Source organism: Vigna unguiculata, chromosome 11 (assembly GCF_037176805.1).
Source record: "Vigna unguiculata cultivar grain cowpea cultivar isolate G323 ecotype 2 chromosome 11, ASM3717680v1, whole genome shotgun sequence".
NCBI lineage: Eukaryota > Viridiplantae > Streptophyta > Magnoliopsida > Fabales > Fabaceae > Vigna > Vigna unguiculata.
In genome coordinates, this window is record NC_140802.1 from 1,834,738 (window position 1) to 1,853,698 (window position 18,961).

General features: G+C 31.7%; 1 protein-coding gene and 1 pseudogene across 2 annotated transcripts; one reads left to right on the forward strand and one right to left on the reverse strand.

Moving 5' to 3' along the window:
• Positions 1-2,105: 2,105 nt before the first annotated feature.
• On the reverse strand, positions 2,106-9,898 carry LOC114169467 (DNAJ heat shock N-terminal domain-containing protein). Of its 2 annotated transcripts, XM_028054625.2 has the most exons (11): positions 9,758-9,898; positions 9,474-9,592; positions 8,446-8,505; positions 8,154-8,236; positions 7,179-7,344; positions 6,945-7,074; positions 6,397-6,555; positions 5,909-6,081; positions 5,125-5,205; positions 4,853-4,908; positions 2,106-2,419 (listed from the first exon to the last, which is right to left on the reverse strand). In XM_028054625.2, exons 2-10 carry the CDS (start codon positions 9,558-9,560, stop codon positions 4,882-4,884), a joined length of 966 nt encoding a protein of 321 aa, XP_027910426.1. In that variant the 5' UTR covers positions 9,561-9,592; positions 9,758-9,898; the 3' UTR covers positions 2,106-2,419; positions 4,853-4,881. The 2 variants fall into 2 exon arrangements, with proteins under 2 accessions (XP_027910426.1, XP_027910425.1); XM_028054624.2 differs by lacking the exon at positions 4,853-4,908.
• A 4,968-nt stretch (positions 9,899-14,866) lies between these two features.
• On the forward strand, positions 14,867-16,180 carry LOC114169368 (aspartic proteinase CDR1 pseudogene; annotated as a pseudogene).
• Positions 16,181-18,961: the final 2,781 nt, after the last annotated feature.

Consider the following 18,961-nt stretch of genomic DNA (forward strand, 5'->3'; position numbering starts at 1 on the left):
ATTTTATCTATATATTTTTTATTACGTTAAAAAGTTTGAATTAGTTTTATAGTGATTAATCAAAATAAATGAATTTTATCATAGTTAAAAAGAATTACAAGATTATTTCATTTTGTTTAATATTCACTTATTTTAATATTTAAGATCAAATCTCCGACTATAATTTCATCTATTCTTTATTTGATTATTATTTTCTAATTCTAAGTTATTGTACATATTAAATAACGTAGAATGGATAAGAGGAAACTCAATGAATAAAAATAATTATAAAATAAAGAAATAAGTAAGAAAGATGAGCTTAGATACATCTCATGTGAAATTAAAAAATCCATTAGCTTGAATTGTAAATCGTATAGCTCAATCCATTAATACGTACTCGATTTAAAAATTCCATATATTATTCACCTAAATCTAAACTCTTAAGCTAATCTAAAACTTCAAAATCAAACTTTATCTCTCTCATTTTATATTCTCTATTTTACTGGTACATCATCTCTAATCGATTGAAATTTTGAATTTTTTCCCCTTTAGAATCTTTCTGAGTTATCCTTTTTAATGGTGTCAATGATTTTATCCAATGGATTAGTAACCAAGTAGTGGAGTGATTTTCATTACCATTCATCAACCATGACTCAACTTGTTTGCTTTAAATGAGTATTTCTTTTTTATACATATATCTTATGGTGTGGTGTTGTTAATCATTTTTAACAGTGAACGTTTTATTGCCCTAAAAAAGAATGGTACACAGAGAAATTCAATGTTGACACGCAAAAAGTATTTTGCACTTTGGATCAATACAATATGTATAACATTGATTGGTTCTGCATTTTTCAAATACTTTATATATATATATATATATATATATATATATATATATATATATGTATGTATGTATGTATATTTCATAGTATGGTAGATCCAAATCCACTTTAGTACCTTCTGTTATAAACTTTATCACTTTGAACATTGAATTTTGTTCTACATTTTTTTATTATGCAAATCCATTTCATATTAAGTATAAGATTATTGAAACAAACGTTTTTATTTATTGATTTTTTAAGGTTTAAAATAATATTAATTGTATTCATATTTTAAAAATTGATTACATATTTACCATGTAAATAAGAAAAATAATAAAATGCAATTTCATAAGTATTTTATCAAGACAAGTTTTATATAAAAGTTTAGAGGCTTATTAAAAAGTAATGGAAGGAAGTTTTGATAAATAGAAATAATAAGACGAATTAGATCTTACAAATGATTCATTATGTAACTTTTTTAAGTTTTAATATATGTGTGGTTTATTCTTAGTTTATTTTGTAAACTCAATTCTTCAAATACTAAGTGCAAATTTAAATTCAAATAAATTTAGATTAAATTATAAAATAATTTAGATAATTTAATGAAAATTATCGATTTCAATCCATTTTATTAATAAAAAATTGGATATTTTTTCCTTTTTATAAATCTATTTTATCACTTTTTATAATAAATAAAATCAGTACTTTCTGGGTAATTTCTTTTATATTGTCATAAATTTTAACATAATTTTCAACTTTTATAGTAACTTTTATTTATCTGTTTTATATTGATTGATGTTTAATGTTTTCTTATAAATTTTCTGGGTAAATTTTTTTTATTGTCATAAATTTAACATAATTTTCAACTTTTATTTATCTGTTTTAATGTTTTCTTAATCATATCAAGAGATATATAGCCATTTGAATTTAATATACCTAATGGAGACTAAATTTACTAAAACATATTTACTCCTTGTCTTAAAAATTGAAAATGTTAATACATATATTTTTTAAAAAACAAAACTTAAATACAATAACATATACCATTTGTTCTATTATTAATAATAGAATCTAAAGTTTCATCTCTGTAAAACTTAATAAAAAAATTGATTAACATATAATAGAAAACTGTGATCATAAAGGAGCCAGTAAAATGAATTCATAATTCAAAACATGAGATAAAAATAAGTTGATTTAAATTTAACTCAAGGTAACATGTTAAAAAATTGAACCAGTGTGTAGACACAGTGATAAGAATGGACTAAAATCAATAATCACTAGATGATAAGTGTGTAGACACAGTGATAAGAATGAACTAAAATCAATAATCACTAGATGATAATTATTAAATACAAGTGTGTAATTATGACAGGTTAGTCCAATCCATGAGTTCAAGCAAATATTACATAGCATGACTATCAACAGCAATGGAGCACTGCATCAAACAATGTTCAAAATCCAGAGAACCAGAGGGCCATAAGAATAGTAGAATACTACTCAGAACATAACCATATTAAACAAACTGAACAAGATGACTATGATGAGGAGGAAGGAGCATCTACTGCTTTGCCATTTTCTTTGCGTAGGCTGTTTTCTCTGTTATAAGGAGCCTTAGCACCCTGAGAAGCAAAATGAAACAATATTCTTAATTACATACAAACAAATGGTAAAATATGTTTTGGTCCCTTAAAATATCTTGAAATTGGGTTTTGGTAAAATATGATTTTATTTCCTAGATTTATCAAAAGTGATGTGGTTTTAGCTTCTGATTACAACAACAAAGCCTTAACCCACTTATTAGGTACATTGATCTCATGACATCATTTGGCATGATTAAAAACCAGTCATTTTTGTAATCTCTCTCAATGATATCCTCCTCCAGCTTCCTTTTTGTTCTCCTTATTTGTTCATAGAACTATAAGTCATGCAATCTACTCTTATAACAGGTCCTCTTATGGTCTTCTTTGTAAGTATTTAAACCACCTTAACCAGTTTTCTGTCATCTATTCCTCCAAAATGCCAAACCAATCTTTATCAGATAATCATTCCATATCATGTACTTTCTTATATGACTATATACATTCATCTTAACATTCTCATTTCTGCTATACGCTCATATTGTCCTTTTAAATTAAATTAGAGATGTCAAAAAAGGCCAGCCAACCCCAGCCCAGCCCGTTTTAGCCCGACCTTCTGATAGTCCAAAAAAAATGATCGGGCTAGGCCAACTAACATCATTAGAATGGGTTGAAGAATCAAACACGTCCCGCAACTAGGCGGGCTAACGAGCTGGCCCGCCAGTTTTTGAAGAAACTCCACACACACAAAAACCCTAATCCAAGAAGGGCAAAATCAAGACAGGGAAGAATCAAGGAATCACTATTGTGGGTACCATTGTTGTGGGAATCGCCACTATGGGAATCACCAGAGACGAGAAGTTGCGGTGGGGTCCTTGGATGACAACGACAAAGGTGCGAACCCCAGTGGCGGTGGGATCAATAGTAGAGGCGGAACACGCGAGCTTTGACGTCAGAGGATTCCAAGGACGACAAGAAGGCAACTTTGTCCGGTGACTGTGGGAACAACCGAGCTGAGGCAGAGGACATTCCAAAGGCGCAAACGAAGGCTGCGATAAAACCTATTCATTAACACCGCCACTGGACGAAGACGCTCGCCAAAAAGTGAAGATGGAAGTACAAAGCTTGTAGTGGTGCATGGCAATATGTGCGCTTCCTCTCCTAATTTTGCGTGGTGGTGGTGACTTGCAACGCAATGAAACCCCAATCGATGACACAACCACTTGATGAAGACGCTCGCCAAAAACTGAATATGGAGGTGCGGAGTTTGTGGTGGTGCATGGCACTGCACGTGCCTCCTCTTCTGATCTCGTGTAGTGGTAGTGGCTCACGGTGCGATGAAACCCCAATCGTTGACACCGTCACTTTACGAAGACGCTCACCGAAAACTGAAGATGGAGATGCATAGCTTGTGGTGGTGCATGGCACTGTGCGCACCTCTTCTCATGATCTCGTGTGGTGGTGGTGGTGGCTCACGGTGCGATGAAACCCCAATTGTTGACACCGCCACTTTCCAAAGACGCTCGCCGAAAGCTGAAAATGGAGGTGCAGAGCTTGCAATGGTGCATGGCACTACGTGCACCTCCTCTCCTGATCTCGTGTGGTGGTGGTGGCTTGCGGTGCAATGAAACCCAATCATTGACACTCCCACTTGGCGCTCGCCAAAAATTGAAGATGGAGGTGCAGAGCATGCGGTGGTGCATGGCCCTATGCACGCCTCCTCTCCTGATCTCGCATGGTGGTGGTGGTGGCTTGCGGTGCGATGAAACCCCAATCGTTGACACCACCACTTGATGAAGATGCTCGCCAAAAACAGAAGATGAAGGTGTAGAGCTTGCGGTGGTGCATGGCACTGCGCGCACCTCCTCTTCTGATCTGGCGGCGTGGTGGTGGTGGTGGCTCGCGATGAGATGAAATCGTAATCGTTGACACTGCCACTTGGTGAAGACGCTTATCGAAAACTGAAGATGGAGGTGCAGAGCTTGTGGTGGTGCATGGCACTGCACGTGCCTCCTCTTCTGACTCGCATGATGGTGTTGGCTCGCGGTGTTTTTGTGTGTGGTGGTGATGGTTGCATCATTGTGTGGCTTGTGAGTGCTTAGTGTGTGTCTGTTTTTAATTAGAGAACATAACCTAGTCCAACAAGCATATTTGTGTGAGTAGTGCAGCATGCCTTTTCTTTAGATAAACGGGGTGTGGGCTAGCCTGCCTTGACCCGCGGGTTGGCCTCCGACGGGTTGGCGGATTGTGCGGGTCGGACTACTTCAGATTGGCAGGTTGGAATTTCAAATCCGACTACCCTATTATATGTCGGGATGGCAGACTGACCCGTCGGGCCTAACCCACTTTGACATCCCTATTTAAATCTTACGAAACATTCACCACCACATAGTGCAGCTGAACAACATTCACTATCACATAGTGCAGCTGAATGTGTAGTATACAATAAAAGATGCCTTTGAGTTGGATAGGTACCTTGCAATCACAAATAACCCCTGATGCCTCTACCCCTTCAGCATTCCGCTTGTTTCCTGTACGTGACATCTCATTAATTTCTCCATCATTTTAGCTCCTTATTAAATTTACTAGTTTTAAAACGACTAAACTAAATTTCAAGATATTTTGAGGGACTAAACAAAATGTAACAGCTGGTTATTGAAATTGTTGGTAATTCCATGCTAACATATGACAGAACTATGCAGTCATATTAGTTGTTGATGCACTAAAATATGAAATCAAGCACTTACTTGAAAGATGCTTCCTAACTTTTTCAATGCTTTGGCCCGAGCCTTCAGAACATCTTTGGAGGCACTAGGATCTTTAAGAACCTGAGAAAAATAGAAACCGTTTTCTTAAAATTTGTCATTAATTGACATTTCAACATATATGATATGCTTATTCAACATTTCATAGCACGCATTTCAGTTCAACACTGAAGTAAATACGTTAGGAGAGCTCATAGAAGTTGAATGTGTAAGGAAATTTGGACGTATTCATATAATTCGCACTTTATGTTTTAAATAGGGGAAAAATCGGCACTTTTTAATTTTAGATGAAACATAATGTTTTGATCCTTGGATATAAGCAGAAGGGTATTTAAAATAGTTTAATAGGTTTAGTTTAAGGAGATCTTTAGGGGGGTAAAAGAGAAAGTTCAAGAGTTTCAGGTAGAGAAAACGTACCAGAGGGGTTTGATTGTAGCCATTAAAAAGAAATAAGAAAAAATAAGGGATTAAGTTGGAAGCAAAAGCTATAGGGGGGACAAGAATTGACACAGGCCATAATAGAGAGGCAAAATGTACAATGGAACCTATAGGAGATTACCACTGTGATCCCAGTTGTTTCTAGAATCGAAGATTAAAGAAATGAGTAAGTAACATTAGCAAAAAAGTGAAATTTCTTCCTACCAGGCCAAAAACTGCAAACTAACAAATGTCATGCACAGCAGGTACGTTGGGGGAAAGACTATTATCGGAGTTATCAGCCAAGAGTGTTATTTTCAAACTACAGAACGTATATACTGCAACTTACTGCTTGGCAAACATGTGACAGAGTTGATTCAATATCAATCACATTGATCTGCCATAGAGAATTAACCATGGCATCCTTCTTATCTTCAATAGCTTTGATTATGGTTTCTTCCTTGTTTTCTCCTTGGTTTAGCTTCTTGAGCTCTTCTTGTATTTGAATTAGGGACACAGCTCCTACAGAAACAATTAAGTTGCATTAAAACCTTCCAATGCCCATATCCTTTTGGTCCCATCTTATTCTTTTAAGTTTTGTTCTCCAAGTTTAAAAAGATTGAATTTAGTCCTTACATCAATTTATCACACTAATTTGGTCAATATTGGAAACTATTACATGAAGTAAGCATTTTACTACATATTAACTGATGTAAGTACCAATTTAATCAAACAAAGAAATTTAAGGAGCTAAAGTAAAACCTTGTAAACTTATGAGACTAAACTAAAACTAAAAAAAATGAGTGATGAGGGACTAAAAGGACCTTTTATCACTACCTGAGGCTGCTGTTACTTGTGACTTAATACGGTGTCCTTTATCTCGAACCCACTCAGCCAAAAAGGGAACATTCATGTACCGTAAATCCTTTCCAAGTTCTCTTGCAGATTTTCGTGTGTAGATGTAACCAATTGTATGTAGCATGGCCTCACCAAAAGCTAAAAAAAAAAATGCCAGAAATGAGTTACGAAAATAGCAAGGGAAAAACAGAACCAGGAGTCTGTTTTAGTTTCTTTGAATAATTCCAATTATATTTCAAAACTGGAAAAAAAAAAAACATAATATTTGCACCTCTAAAACAGATTTCTGTGAACTAAAACTGAAAATTTCTATTACATCAATAGATCATTACAATTTATATATGTTAAAACCTCAGAATAGTGCTCAAGAAAGGTCTGAATTGAAGGACAAGTCTAGAATGCATGTTGCACATACGATAAATTGACACTCTTGAAAATGAAAATGTTTCAGTCATTGAAACTTCCAAGTTCTGGACTATTGTTGAATAATAAATTATAAAAATTACATGTAAACAGAGGGATTTTACCAGCTTTAGAAAGGGTACGAGCTTCTGACTTTGCCCATGCAGTAAATTCCTCTTCTTGACCAACAACAGATAGTTGCAGCCGGTCTATCAGAATTGCTGAAAGCTTCTGCTCCCTTTCCTTCTGCCACGCCTATGGTTACAAAGAAGGAAAATAGTTTCAGCGACTAAATTATGAGGGAGAACAGTACAAAGGATTTGGGAAAACCATTATAAAGAACTTGAAAAACAAAATACTTTCATCTTTTCTTGAATTTTTTGCCTCTGAACTTCAGGATCCTGTATGTCTTCATCAATTTCTATAGATGCTAAAGAAGCCAGTGCAAGTTTCCCAATGTATTCTTCAAAAACTTCACTTCCGAAAATCATTCCAAACACAGCTGTAGGGTCCATCATGTTATCTCTGAAAAAAAAATCAGTGTATTTTGCAGGTTTGTCAATCCATGAAAGCATTCTGTTACATTAGATTCATCTTCAAACGTCTTAAATAATGATTTTAGCACATTCCTCATAAATAAACAAGCCTTAATTTGGTTGAAAGATTAATACTAATTTTGGGAGTTATGTTATATATTAATTTAAGGACTTTATTTTACTGTATGAATTCTTGTAAATTAGCTAGAACTGTTTGTCTTTCTTTCCCTTTTAGATAATATAGAATCGATCTGGATTTTATGGTATCACATTTCAGTCTTGAAATTGAGAGATGCAGATACTGTAATCTTAAATAATTGTTATTTGAGTGCAATACAAAGCAGATAAGTTCATTCTCTGATCCCTCAGATAAAACGATATTAGGTCTCCATCATAATTTTGATGCCCCAACATAGTGGAAAATACTCACAGAACTAGCCCACGTGATCAAATTATAGATTTTCTATAGGCAACAGCTCTGCTCTGCAGCTCTCTTTCGTACTATTTGACTAATTAAGATAAGTTTTTTTTCAAGAAGATTCAACAACAAGCACATGAAGTATATTTAGTTACATATTTTGGTTCCAGTTTAACTCTGACAACAACTAGATATAGTACCAAGAAAAGGAAAATTCAATGAGATTAAAATATTATTCTAGAAACTACTTTTTGATAGTAACCTACATGAGTTATCTTTGAATTGCAAAATCAACACTTCACTATTTGATGTAGAATCAATTAATTGCAAGCAATTATTAGCTAATTACTGTTCAGTCATGGAAGCCAATATAAACTTACTGCACTATTCCCTCCTTTCCATTTTTATCATATGCTTCGCGCTTCACGGGGTCACTTAAAACCTGGTAAGCCTCACCAAGTTTCTGGTAAATATACAAAGATACCAGACTTAGAAAAGTATATTGAGAAAAATAAAGCAAACTGGATAGAGGGAGAGATTCAAGTGTATACATACTTTTATATTTTGTACTGTAAATCGTAGAGCAGTAAGAACTAAGAAGGATGTAAATAACTTTGTTAATGACATCTACTAAATATATCTTCAGAGAAAACAAGGCTTGCCAGCGCTTACCTGAAAATTTTCTGCGGCCTTAGGATCCCCAGGATTTTTATCAGGGTGAACAATTCTTGCCTAAAAAGGGAAGAGAAAGAGAGATTAACAGCAGTTAAAGAGAGAAAAAAAGGAGGAACTGTCAAGTTTAAGATTCAGCCAGAAAACAATATAAAAGAAAAAAAGTAACACACCAGCATGAATGTGGTTTTTTAAATATTTAATCTAAACCTAACTAGAAGAGAGACATCATTTCTTCTACTCTCTCCCGAAATTGTGTCACCAATTAAGTGTTGCCTGGTTAGCACATTTGAAATAAACAGCCACTGAAGGCAGAACAAGATCAATAAACAGCTTCCGGAGTTCAACCTTTGGGCCTATTGAACTCCAACTTTCACAAACAAATCAATATTGTCTGAAACCTTTTCAATTATGACAAAAAATCCCCGTGTTAATTGAATACGGGTATGTATATCTAATTTTTTAAATTGCATATGAGGATATACATATCTGCCATATCCTCTTGCCATCCCCAGTTATCAAGCGTGTAGAACTAGTCTTAGAATGGATACAAAATTAAACAATTAAACCATCAATCCATGAAGCATCATCCTCTCTGCTAAATTGCCCTTAAACTAATGAAAGTATGTATGTAGCCACTAAAGTATCACAAATCATGCTTCACAGTCCCTGAAGTGTCGAAATTTCTTTAAACTAGTTCCTCAATTTCTGTAAAATATATCAGATATTGATGGATATTCAATACTCGATAGAGACTACTTATATAATTTCATTAGTGTAAAGGACCATTTAGAAGAGGGGTGATACTTCTAATAAGACAAAATTGATGGTTTATTCAAATTTAAACAACAAAAAAAACCGAAAGAATATTTATGTAATTACCAAGTCGATTCTATAACACAAACACGTAGTATAATCAAATTCAACATTCCATCAGATCGGGTAACAATATAGAAACATTCTGAAATCTCCTTTTCTGGTTGCACAAATCAGAAAAAGTGAAGGTCATTAATTTCATTATTTATTACCTTGACATAATAAGCCTTCTTGATATCTGCAGCAGATGCATCAACGTTCACACCTAATATGTCATAGTACGCAGTGTCCTTCACCATTGCTTGTGACTTTCAAATACCAATTAACGCGTCTAAGAAAATTAAGCAAATTGAAGAATTCCCAAAAGAAGGCAAAAGAAAAAAAAATAAAAGTAGTTAGTTAAATGATTTCAATAGAAAGCACATGAACAATACGAAAGAAAAGAAAAGAAAAAAAAATCGTGAAAGAGTTTTTTGACACAGATTTTAGAACATACCCAGAAAGCAAAAATGGAAAAAGTTTCGAGCTTGATATTGAGAGAGAGAGGTAACAAACAGAAGAAACCTCCGATTTCAGGTGGATCTCTGGCAGAGGAAACGGTGTCGTTTTGAAGGGACCACGTAGTTAAAGATATAACGGTGTCGTTTTAAAGGGACCACGTAGTTAAAGATATTTTGTTTTATTTTTTCCTTCTTTAAAGGACGTGACATGTGGATTCTTAATTCTAAATTATAAATAATTGAAGCTTTAAAAACATTAAATGCAAAAGAATGGAGGAAGTTCTAAAAAATTGGATCGTACACATGGTTAAATTATTTAATATTTAATATTTAAATTTAAATTAAATTATTATTTTGGTTTTCTTTTATTTATGATTTTATTTTTTTCATTATTTTAGTTCTTATATTCTTATATTTATAAAAACCTAGTTTAATTTAATTTTATACATGTATTTTTTTATTTTAGTCTAATTAAATCCTGCATTTAATCTATTCATTTAACAACTCGAAAAAATAATTTAATATTTAAGATATGAAAAACATCAACATAAATTGCCAATTACACAAAAATTACAAAAATTCCAAAATTGAAATATTATAATGACAGAAAAATAACAAAAAATCAAAAATCAAAATCATAAATAAGAAATGCAAATTTGTGAAGAAAATTTCCTCAACCTAAAGACTCAGGTTTCATGAGATATGAAGGTGAGATTGAAGAAAAAATTAAAGAAATATTATATGTTAATTGGTAGTGTATAAACTAATTGTTAACTGAAAAATAAACTCCTAACTGATAAATTTTTAATTTATAAGTTTTAGGTTAATAAATTAGTTTATTGAATGAAACATATTTAGTATAATTAATTGATAAACTAGTGAATAAATATAATTGACATCAAATACAAATAAAAGCTTTTTTATATAAATAACATATGTGTTTGCTTTAAAAAATATTATTATTTAGCTATAATTTTTTTTAAATAATTAAATTATTATTAAAAATTTTAGTTTTTATTTTTATTTGTTTTTTCAATTTAAACCACTCTCTAATATTGAATTTTCTTTGTTAAATGTGTTATTTTTCTATAGGATCATTTAATGAAATTTAATTATTTTAATTTGTAATATTAACAATATTAATATTAATTTAAAACTTACAAACTATAAAAAGTAATAAAAAAATTTAAAAAATAATATAACGATTTTATTTTTATAAATTTAAATACACAACAATAACTAAAAAAAATCAAAGTGATAATAAAACAATGTATTAAAATATAGTGAATAGTAAAAAAAGAAAATCAATTAACTTTAAAACTACGTGACAAATTTTAAAAACTTCTAAAATAAATTACTTTAGGTAAGATATAAAATATTTTTACTATAATCAAATGTGAAATAAACGGGTAACTATATTACTAATCTCAATATAAATATACATACATTGTGTTGGATATTTCTTGGAAATTGTTGGAGAATGATTGAATTGGATAGGAATTTGCATGATTCTGATTGTGTTGCTGTCTAATTTAATGTGTTTTGTTTGTATGGAGAATGTGATGAAAAATGTTAAGAAACATAACATAGTTTTCTACAAGAGGCCCCCTCCTTCATGCTGTGATATTCAAACATTCATTTGCTATGTGTCGGTTGGGAATTCCCAATAAGGCATAGACCCCCACAATGATAAGATTTTAGGAAGATTTATGAAAGGGATGTAATGCTTTTGTTTTTGCAATTTATTAAAATAGGTCAAGTTCTTCAAACAAATATTTTCAAATGAGAAACTATACATTAAGTACAAACATTGTTATATACATGTTATTTTTGTAAATTATTTAACATATTTTTTTCTTCCATGAATCTCTTGTCTTTAATAATATATGTTATTAAATTTTGTTCCAAAATATCTTTTAGAAAGACTCTTATAAAAATATGATTATATCCGTTTTTAAGTTAACATATAAAACAAAGTATGTTTTTTGATCTGGATATAATTAGGGATGGTAATTTAGGACAGATTAGACGAACCGGTCCGCAGATCCACATAAAAGAACAGAGGGCAGGCTGGGATATTGAATCTGTTGGCTTGCACAAGCCTGTCCCGCACAAAGCTTGCATGGAATAAAGGAGACTGTCCCGTTGACCTGTTTACAAATTAAATATTATCAGTTTTCAATTCTCATATCATTCATGGTGTTATTTCTATAAGTTCCTTTTATTATTATTATTATTGTTGTTGTTGTTGTTATTATTAATAATAATAATAATATTATTATTATTATTATGTATAATCATTGTATATAATTAAGATAATGATTATTGAATATGTAATATCCTTTTATGCAGTCTTAGGTAGGTAACATGTTATTGTACTTTAGTTATAATCTTTATTATTATTATTTCTTGTATTTATTAGATAAGCTAATTGAAATTATTTTGATATCATGAATATCATTTATTATGAAAAAATAAAGAAAAATATTTTACTCATCACAAAAACAAAAATATTTTGCTTATCACAAATACAGGTTAGTATACAGACATGTGAGCTAGAAAATTAAATCCGATATTAAGTTGTGGAGCGAGCCAACTCGGTCCACACTTTACGGGCCAAAACAACCGAGTTGATCCACTTTGTCATTCCTAGATAGAGCTTGTTATCGTGAATCATCTTATAATACTCAAAATATCTTGGTACCTATGAATGAAACCTTTTAATAAGACAGATAAATTATCACCCTTAGATAAAGTTTAGATAACAAGCCTATACCCGCCAAAGAGGAAATTAAATGTGTCTACCTAATTATAAATTTCATTTTAAGAATTAAACAATACTATTGTATACTTTTAATACAATCAATTAGGCATATATCAATCGAAATATGAAAAGTGTGTTGTAAGTATCTTATTTGTAATCCATGTCCATATGCTTTCAGTTGAGCAAATCCAAAAATTTACTCACCATCCACTTTTTGTCATTTCTAAATCTATTTGTTTCCATACGTAATATGTAATAAATAACAGTTATCCACATTATCTTTCAAATATTATTATACCTTAGATATTGAGATTAGGAAAGTAAAATTAAAACAAATATTAATCTTGTCCATTTATTACAAAGATTTCAACCTTGGTTTGATATATTACATTAAGAAACCAAATGTTCAATTAATTTTCTATGCACATAAAACACATAATTTGCAAGATATTTGTACCTCGTTATTTTTCTTTCACACCCATTTGCATTCCTCTTGCCTGTTTAGACACAATTGATTTTTTTTTTTTAAATATGACCAAATTAACACAATCTTATTAAAGTGGCAACTATCCAAATAATTAAGTCTTCATAAAATGCTTCAAACCATAACCTATTTACCATTAGTGTTTCACTTTATGTAAGCGATTACCTAACTTGAATATTATGATGATTATATTTGAAAGTGGCAGACATGGTTAGTCATACACAAGATTGTGTAATTTGAAACATGTTTATTTTTGAAAGATCACATTTGTATCCAGACACAAAATTTAATCATACACAAAATTATCATATTATGATGATGTTTAATTAAAAGAAATTGCATTTAGTATTAGTGCTGCACCCAAATATACTGGAAGTTGGTAAAATTAAAATTATAACAATTTACGTTTTAAACAATTCTCTTACATCAAACTATCGATAAAAAAACATGTTTTATTCTATTTTATTGGTAAAATTAACTATATGTTTTAGTTTATATAAAAAGAATGGTTTTTTTTCTCATATATTGAAAATTATAAATAAACATTATAAATGAATGTTCTTTTTAAAATATTTTTAGATGGAAACATTTTATATATTTTCTTGAAACAAATTCACTTAAATTTATTTTATAAATTAAAATATTAACGTCATTACAAGTAAATATATATCTATTCATTGCATATACATTTTTTGTATTTTTTATAAAAAATATAACATATTTAATTATATAATTTTATTTTTAGTATATGATTGAAATATATTTATTATATAAAATTTTATTACATTTATTAACAATGGTGTTGACTAAAATTTTCTTTTGTAAAATAAAACATTGAATAATTTGTGATCAACACACATGAATACATAATTATGGACGTTTTAACCAAATTTTCTTAAATATTTTAAATGTGTTTTATGATAATATTAGTTCTTTTAATTACATTTTTTTAAAATTAGTTGATGTTTTAAACGCGTTTCATGATAGTATTTGAATGATTTACACACAACTGTGGTTAAACTTAATAAAGTTTCGAAGAGAAAAACTAATTTTCAATATTTATTAAAAGTTAAGGGCATATTTAACTCTATAATTATTTTTAGACACCAATTTAAAAAAAAAAAGTAAAATTGAATTAAATACTTTATGATTAATTAAAATATATTAATTACACCAAAATTAGTTTAACTTAAAAAAAATGTTCTTATGAAAATAATTTTGATATTTGTGTGTAAGTAGTCTATTCTGTATAATAGAAAGAAATATTTCTAAAACAATTTTTGGACTCATTAATATTTGTCAGTAAAATATTAATTTGACAGAGTCTTTCACGATCTACATACAAATTGCTGAAAGAGCAGCTACATATAATTACAATGCTTCAATGCTTATTATGTGTGTAATCCATATTTAAGAGTAATAACATCTCAAATTAACAAAACACTGTTTCAACACCAAGAATATTTGTTATTATATTAACATAAAAAAAAATGTTGCAAGCAATTATTATACATTTAAACCTGATTCTCTGAATTTACTTTGGGTTCCCAAGATCTCCAATAAAAGTAGATAAACAATAAATTGTTAGGTTTTTCACATTGAATTTTACCTGCACTTAACCTGGAAACATATCAGAAAACGTGTAACAAATTTGCATTAATCATTGGAATCCAGACTAAAATGTTAGTAAATAATTGGTGATGATGCTAACTAATTAAGAATATATCAGATATAAGTTATTAAGTACTGATAACAATTAATGTAGATAATTTCAGTCACTGTATAAGAAGGCACCAACACTCACAAATCCATTTGAAGAGAGGTTTTTTGTTTATTCACTTTTCTGCATGTACAGTGATGACAATGGTTCCACGTTATTCATCTTTTCTTATTGTCTTGTTATTTCTTCACAACATTTCCTCCTCAAAAGCTCTTAAAACTGGATTTAGTGTGGAACTGATACACCGTGACTCACCAAAATCACCTTTCTATCGTCCCACGGAAACTCATTTCCAACGAGTTCAAAACGCCATTCTTCGTTCCATCCATCGTGCTAATTACTTGAGACTAGATTCTTCGCATGATGTTGAGACCACTGTAATTAGAAGTTCAGCAGGAGAATTCCTGATGAACTATTCAGTTGGAACTCCACCTTTCCAAATCCTTGGTCTGGTTGATACTGGTGCCAGCACCATTTGGATGCAATGTCAACCTTGTAAAAACTGTTACAAACAAAGCAGACCTATATTCGATCCTTCCATTTCAAGCACTTACAGCAGCATCCCTTGTGTTGCTGCTGAGTGTCTCTCTGCGGAAAATACTTTTTGCAGTTTTAACAATGGGAAACATTGCGCATATAGAGTCTCCTATGGTGATGGATCAGCTTCAGCAGGAGATTTCAGTTGGGACACCATTACTCTAACTTCAAGTAGTGAAAATCGTGATATAGCATTGCCCAAAATCGTGATTGGATGTGGACATAGCAACACTGGAATCTTTGGTGAGCAAAGCTCTGGCGTGGTTGGCCTTGGAAATGGACCTTTCTCACTTGCAACTCAGTTAAGACCTAAAACAGGTGGAATATTTTCGTATTGTTTCACGCCAATGTATGAAGGAGATGTAAAACCTAGCTTTCTCCATTTTGGAGATCGTGGTGAGGTTTCTGTTAAATCTGCAGTTCCAACCCCTTTAATCATAAACAGTGCATTGCCATTCAAGTACTTCTTGGAGATGGAAGCAATGAGTGTGGGAAGCAAGAGAATAGAGTTTCCGAGATATGGTGAAGAGGGAAACATCTTACTTGACTCAGGGACACCACTCACGTTTTTGCCATATGAGGTTTATTCAAGTTTGGAAGGAGAAATGGTAAATGCAGTGAATTTAGTGCGTACTGATAGCCCATCAAGAAATTTGAAGTTGTGCTACGAAATTACGTCTGGTCAACAATATCAAATACCAACGGTGTTTGCACATTTCAAAGGTGGTGCAGTTGTGGAATTGCATTCTATCAACACGTTTCTGAAGGTGAGTGAAACTAAGATATGTTTGGCTTTCAGTCCAAGTTCAACCGCCATCTTTGGGAATGTGGCACAACAAGACATCCTGGTTAGCTATAACACAGAACAGAACACAGTGACCTTTCTCAACACAGATTGTACCTCGGAGTTATAGTCCATTCAATGAAATAGAATAACATGTGATATCACTTTTCATCGTCTTCTGTCAATGAAGGATTAAGTTCTGCTCTAAAATTTTATTAAACATGCATATTTTATTATTTGCATATCAACTATATATGCATAGCTGTGAGTCCTTTGAGTACTTTTAAAAAAAAAATGATATTTGATTGAGTCATTTTGAATATAATAGTAGAAGAAATTGCTAAACTACCCACAAATAACTCCCTTGTAAATCCTTGAGTTGATTTTGGTTCTATGACCAAACTCCCTACACTTCCACACCTTTAATCAGATTTTTAATTCTCCTCCATAATCATTGAGTGGAAGTAAATAGAGTTAAAGTCTCCCTTTTCTAGCAATTTGATCTTAGATTTTTGTTTCATCACTAATTCTTCCTTGAAATTTACCATCTTAAGCCTACCGAAAAATATCATTCTCTCCAATTTCCTCTCGCAATGTATATTTCCTTTTGGTGTGTTTGGATGAGGCAATTCAAGAGGGTGATTCATTTATTTGGAGAATTTGAAATTCTTTACAATGAAATGTTGTGTTTGGATAGAGAAATTAAAAAGCATTTAAAATGCATTCATTTTTTTTTGAAGTATTTCAATTAGCTAAATTAGAAGAAATTCAAATACCCTCAAAATTTGAAATTCTTCTCACTCAATCTCAAACGGATCCGGTAAACCCGACAACCATGACAGGTTGGGCTGGCCAGACAATCTAGACGGATCGGACTGACCTAACGACACAAACGGGTCGAGCAGGCCCGACGACCTAGACAAACGGGTGACTTGATGACACATATGGGTCGGACGGGCTTGACAACTCAAATAGGTCGATCAAGGTTAGGGTGTGTTTAGATGAGTCAATTTAAGAGGGTAATTCATTTATTTGGAGAATTTGAATTTCTTCTAAGTAAAATGATTTGTTTGGATGAAGAAATTATAAGGGAATTGAAATTGAGTAATTTTAAGAAGGTATTTCAAATCACTAAAATAGTAGAATTGGAAATTCACTCAAAAAGGAAGAAATTGAAATTCCGCAATATTTAAGATTAGAGGTGTCAATTTGGCTCAGACGAACCAGATGACTGAGACGAGTCGGGCCAACCCGACGACATACACGGATCGGGCCGGCCTGACGCCTGACGATCAGAACAAACCCGACGATAAAGACGGGTCAGGCGGACCAACGATCAAGGTGGGTTGGGCAGGATTGACTATCAAAACAGGTCGAACAACTCAAATGGGTCAAAACCATGTCTTCTACAAAGAATTAAGAAGACCGCTTCACAGATAAATAATAAAAAACAAATACATGTGTTTTTGCTAATGTTGAGAATGGGATTTGAACCCACACCCTTTTGGACCAAAACCTTAATCTGACACCTTAGACCAACTCAACCATCTCAACTTTGTATATAAATTAAATATATTAATTATAATAATACATAATATTTACAAATAAATTATTAATTTTGTTATATAAGGGTTGATAACTTTGATCTTTTTATTATATTAAGTTTGAGTTATAATTAATTTGAGTGTTTATAGAGTGTTTAAAGTGATTATTTTAGTTTTGATATGACTTTAGTATAGAGGATTTATTTTCCTAAGTTTTAACACTACAACAAATTTCCAGATTTGCAAGGAAATAATCCCTAACTGATCTCTCACCGATCCCTCACAAAACGATTTAGCAAAGGATTAGCGAGGAAACAACGAGGACACTAAACCTTAGCTAAACTATAGGCAGCTACTCAGCAAGGAAACTACTCCCTAGCTAATCTCTAGCTAATCCTTAGCTAACTAGTTGTAACAAATCCATAGCTAATTTCTAGCAAACTAGTTGTAGCAAATCCCTAACAAACTACTTGTAGCAAATTCTTAGCTAATCTCTAGTAAACTATTTGTAGAAAATTCCTAGCCAATTCCTAGTAAACTATTTGTAGCAAATCCCTAACTAATCTCCAGCAAACTATTTGTAGCAAATCCCTCGCCAATCCCTAACAAAACGGTTGTAGCAAATCCTTAGTCAATTCTTAGCAAACTAATTGAAGCAAATTCCTAGCTACCCCTAGCAAATTATTTGCACAAACAAATCAACAAAAATCAGATTGCATATCTACAAATTAAAAACAAGCCTATGAAGAATCACATTCAGTTTTCGGCTCAATCTGTTAGAAAGATCCTAATTGATCATGTTCTTAATTTTCATATGACTGTTTATTGAGAAATTCATCCTAAAAATTGAAAGATTAATTAATAATACCTAAGTTAGGATTGTGGATGTACATGTCCTTGAGCAACCTGAACACTCTCGACGCGTATCTTTTTCTCTCTCGGAGACTCAACTTCTGTCTCATCTTCTGGCTCTGATGTGGGAGCGAATTGCTTCCTCTTCGAATGAGCCCTTCTGTTATGGAACCAGTTATACACATGCGTCTATCAAACATATTATTTAAAATACGAAAGAAATTCAATTATAAAAATTTCAAATACAATACATCTCAATTTTTTAGAATTGTTGAAATGCATCGTCCAAATACAAAGTTAATTTTCTTTATAAATCCCTGCTTAAGTCTATGGTTGAATTCTTCTTTGTTCCAAATCTTTATATTCAATTTTAGCCTTTTTCAGCTTTTCTTTCAAAGCTACCATGCCATGCCCATTTGTTGTAAGCTATACTCTATTTTGTTTTCACTAATTCATTGATTCGCTTGTCCATCCGATTCGTTCTTAACAAGAGTGTTTACCGTGTGATAATCAGA

Excerpts from the sequence above, each read along its gene's own strand:
- LOC114169467 (XM_028054624.2), bottom strand. The coding sequence starts at position 9,560 with ATGGTGAAGGACACTGCGTACTATGACATATTAGGTGTGAACGTTGAT. Across the intron at positions 7,345-8,153 it reads GGAAAGGAGGGAATAGTGCA|AGATAACATGATGGACCCTA; the intron begins GTAAGTTTATAT and ends TTTTTTTTTCAG. Across the intron at positions 2,420-5,124 it reads AGTTAGGAAGCATCTTTCAA|GGTGCTAAGGCTCCTTATAA; the intron begins GTAAGTGCTTGA and ends TTTGCTTCTCAG.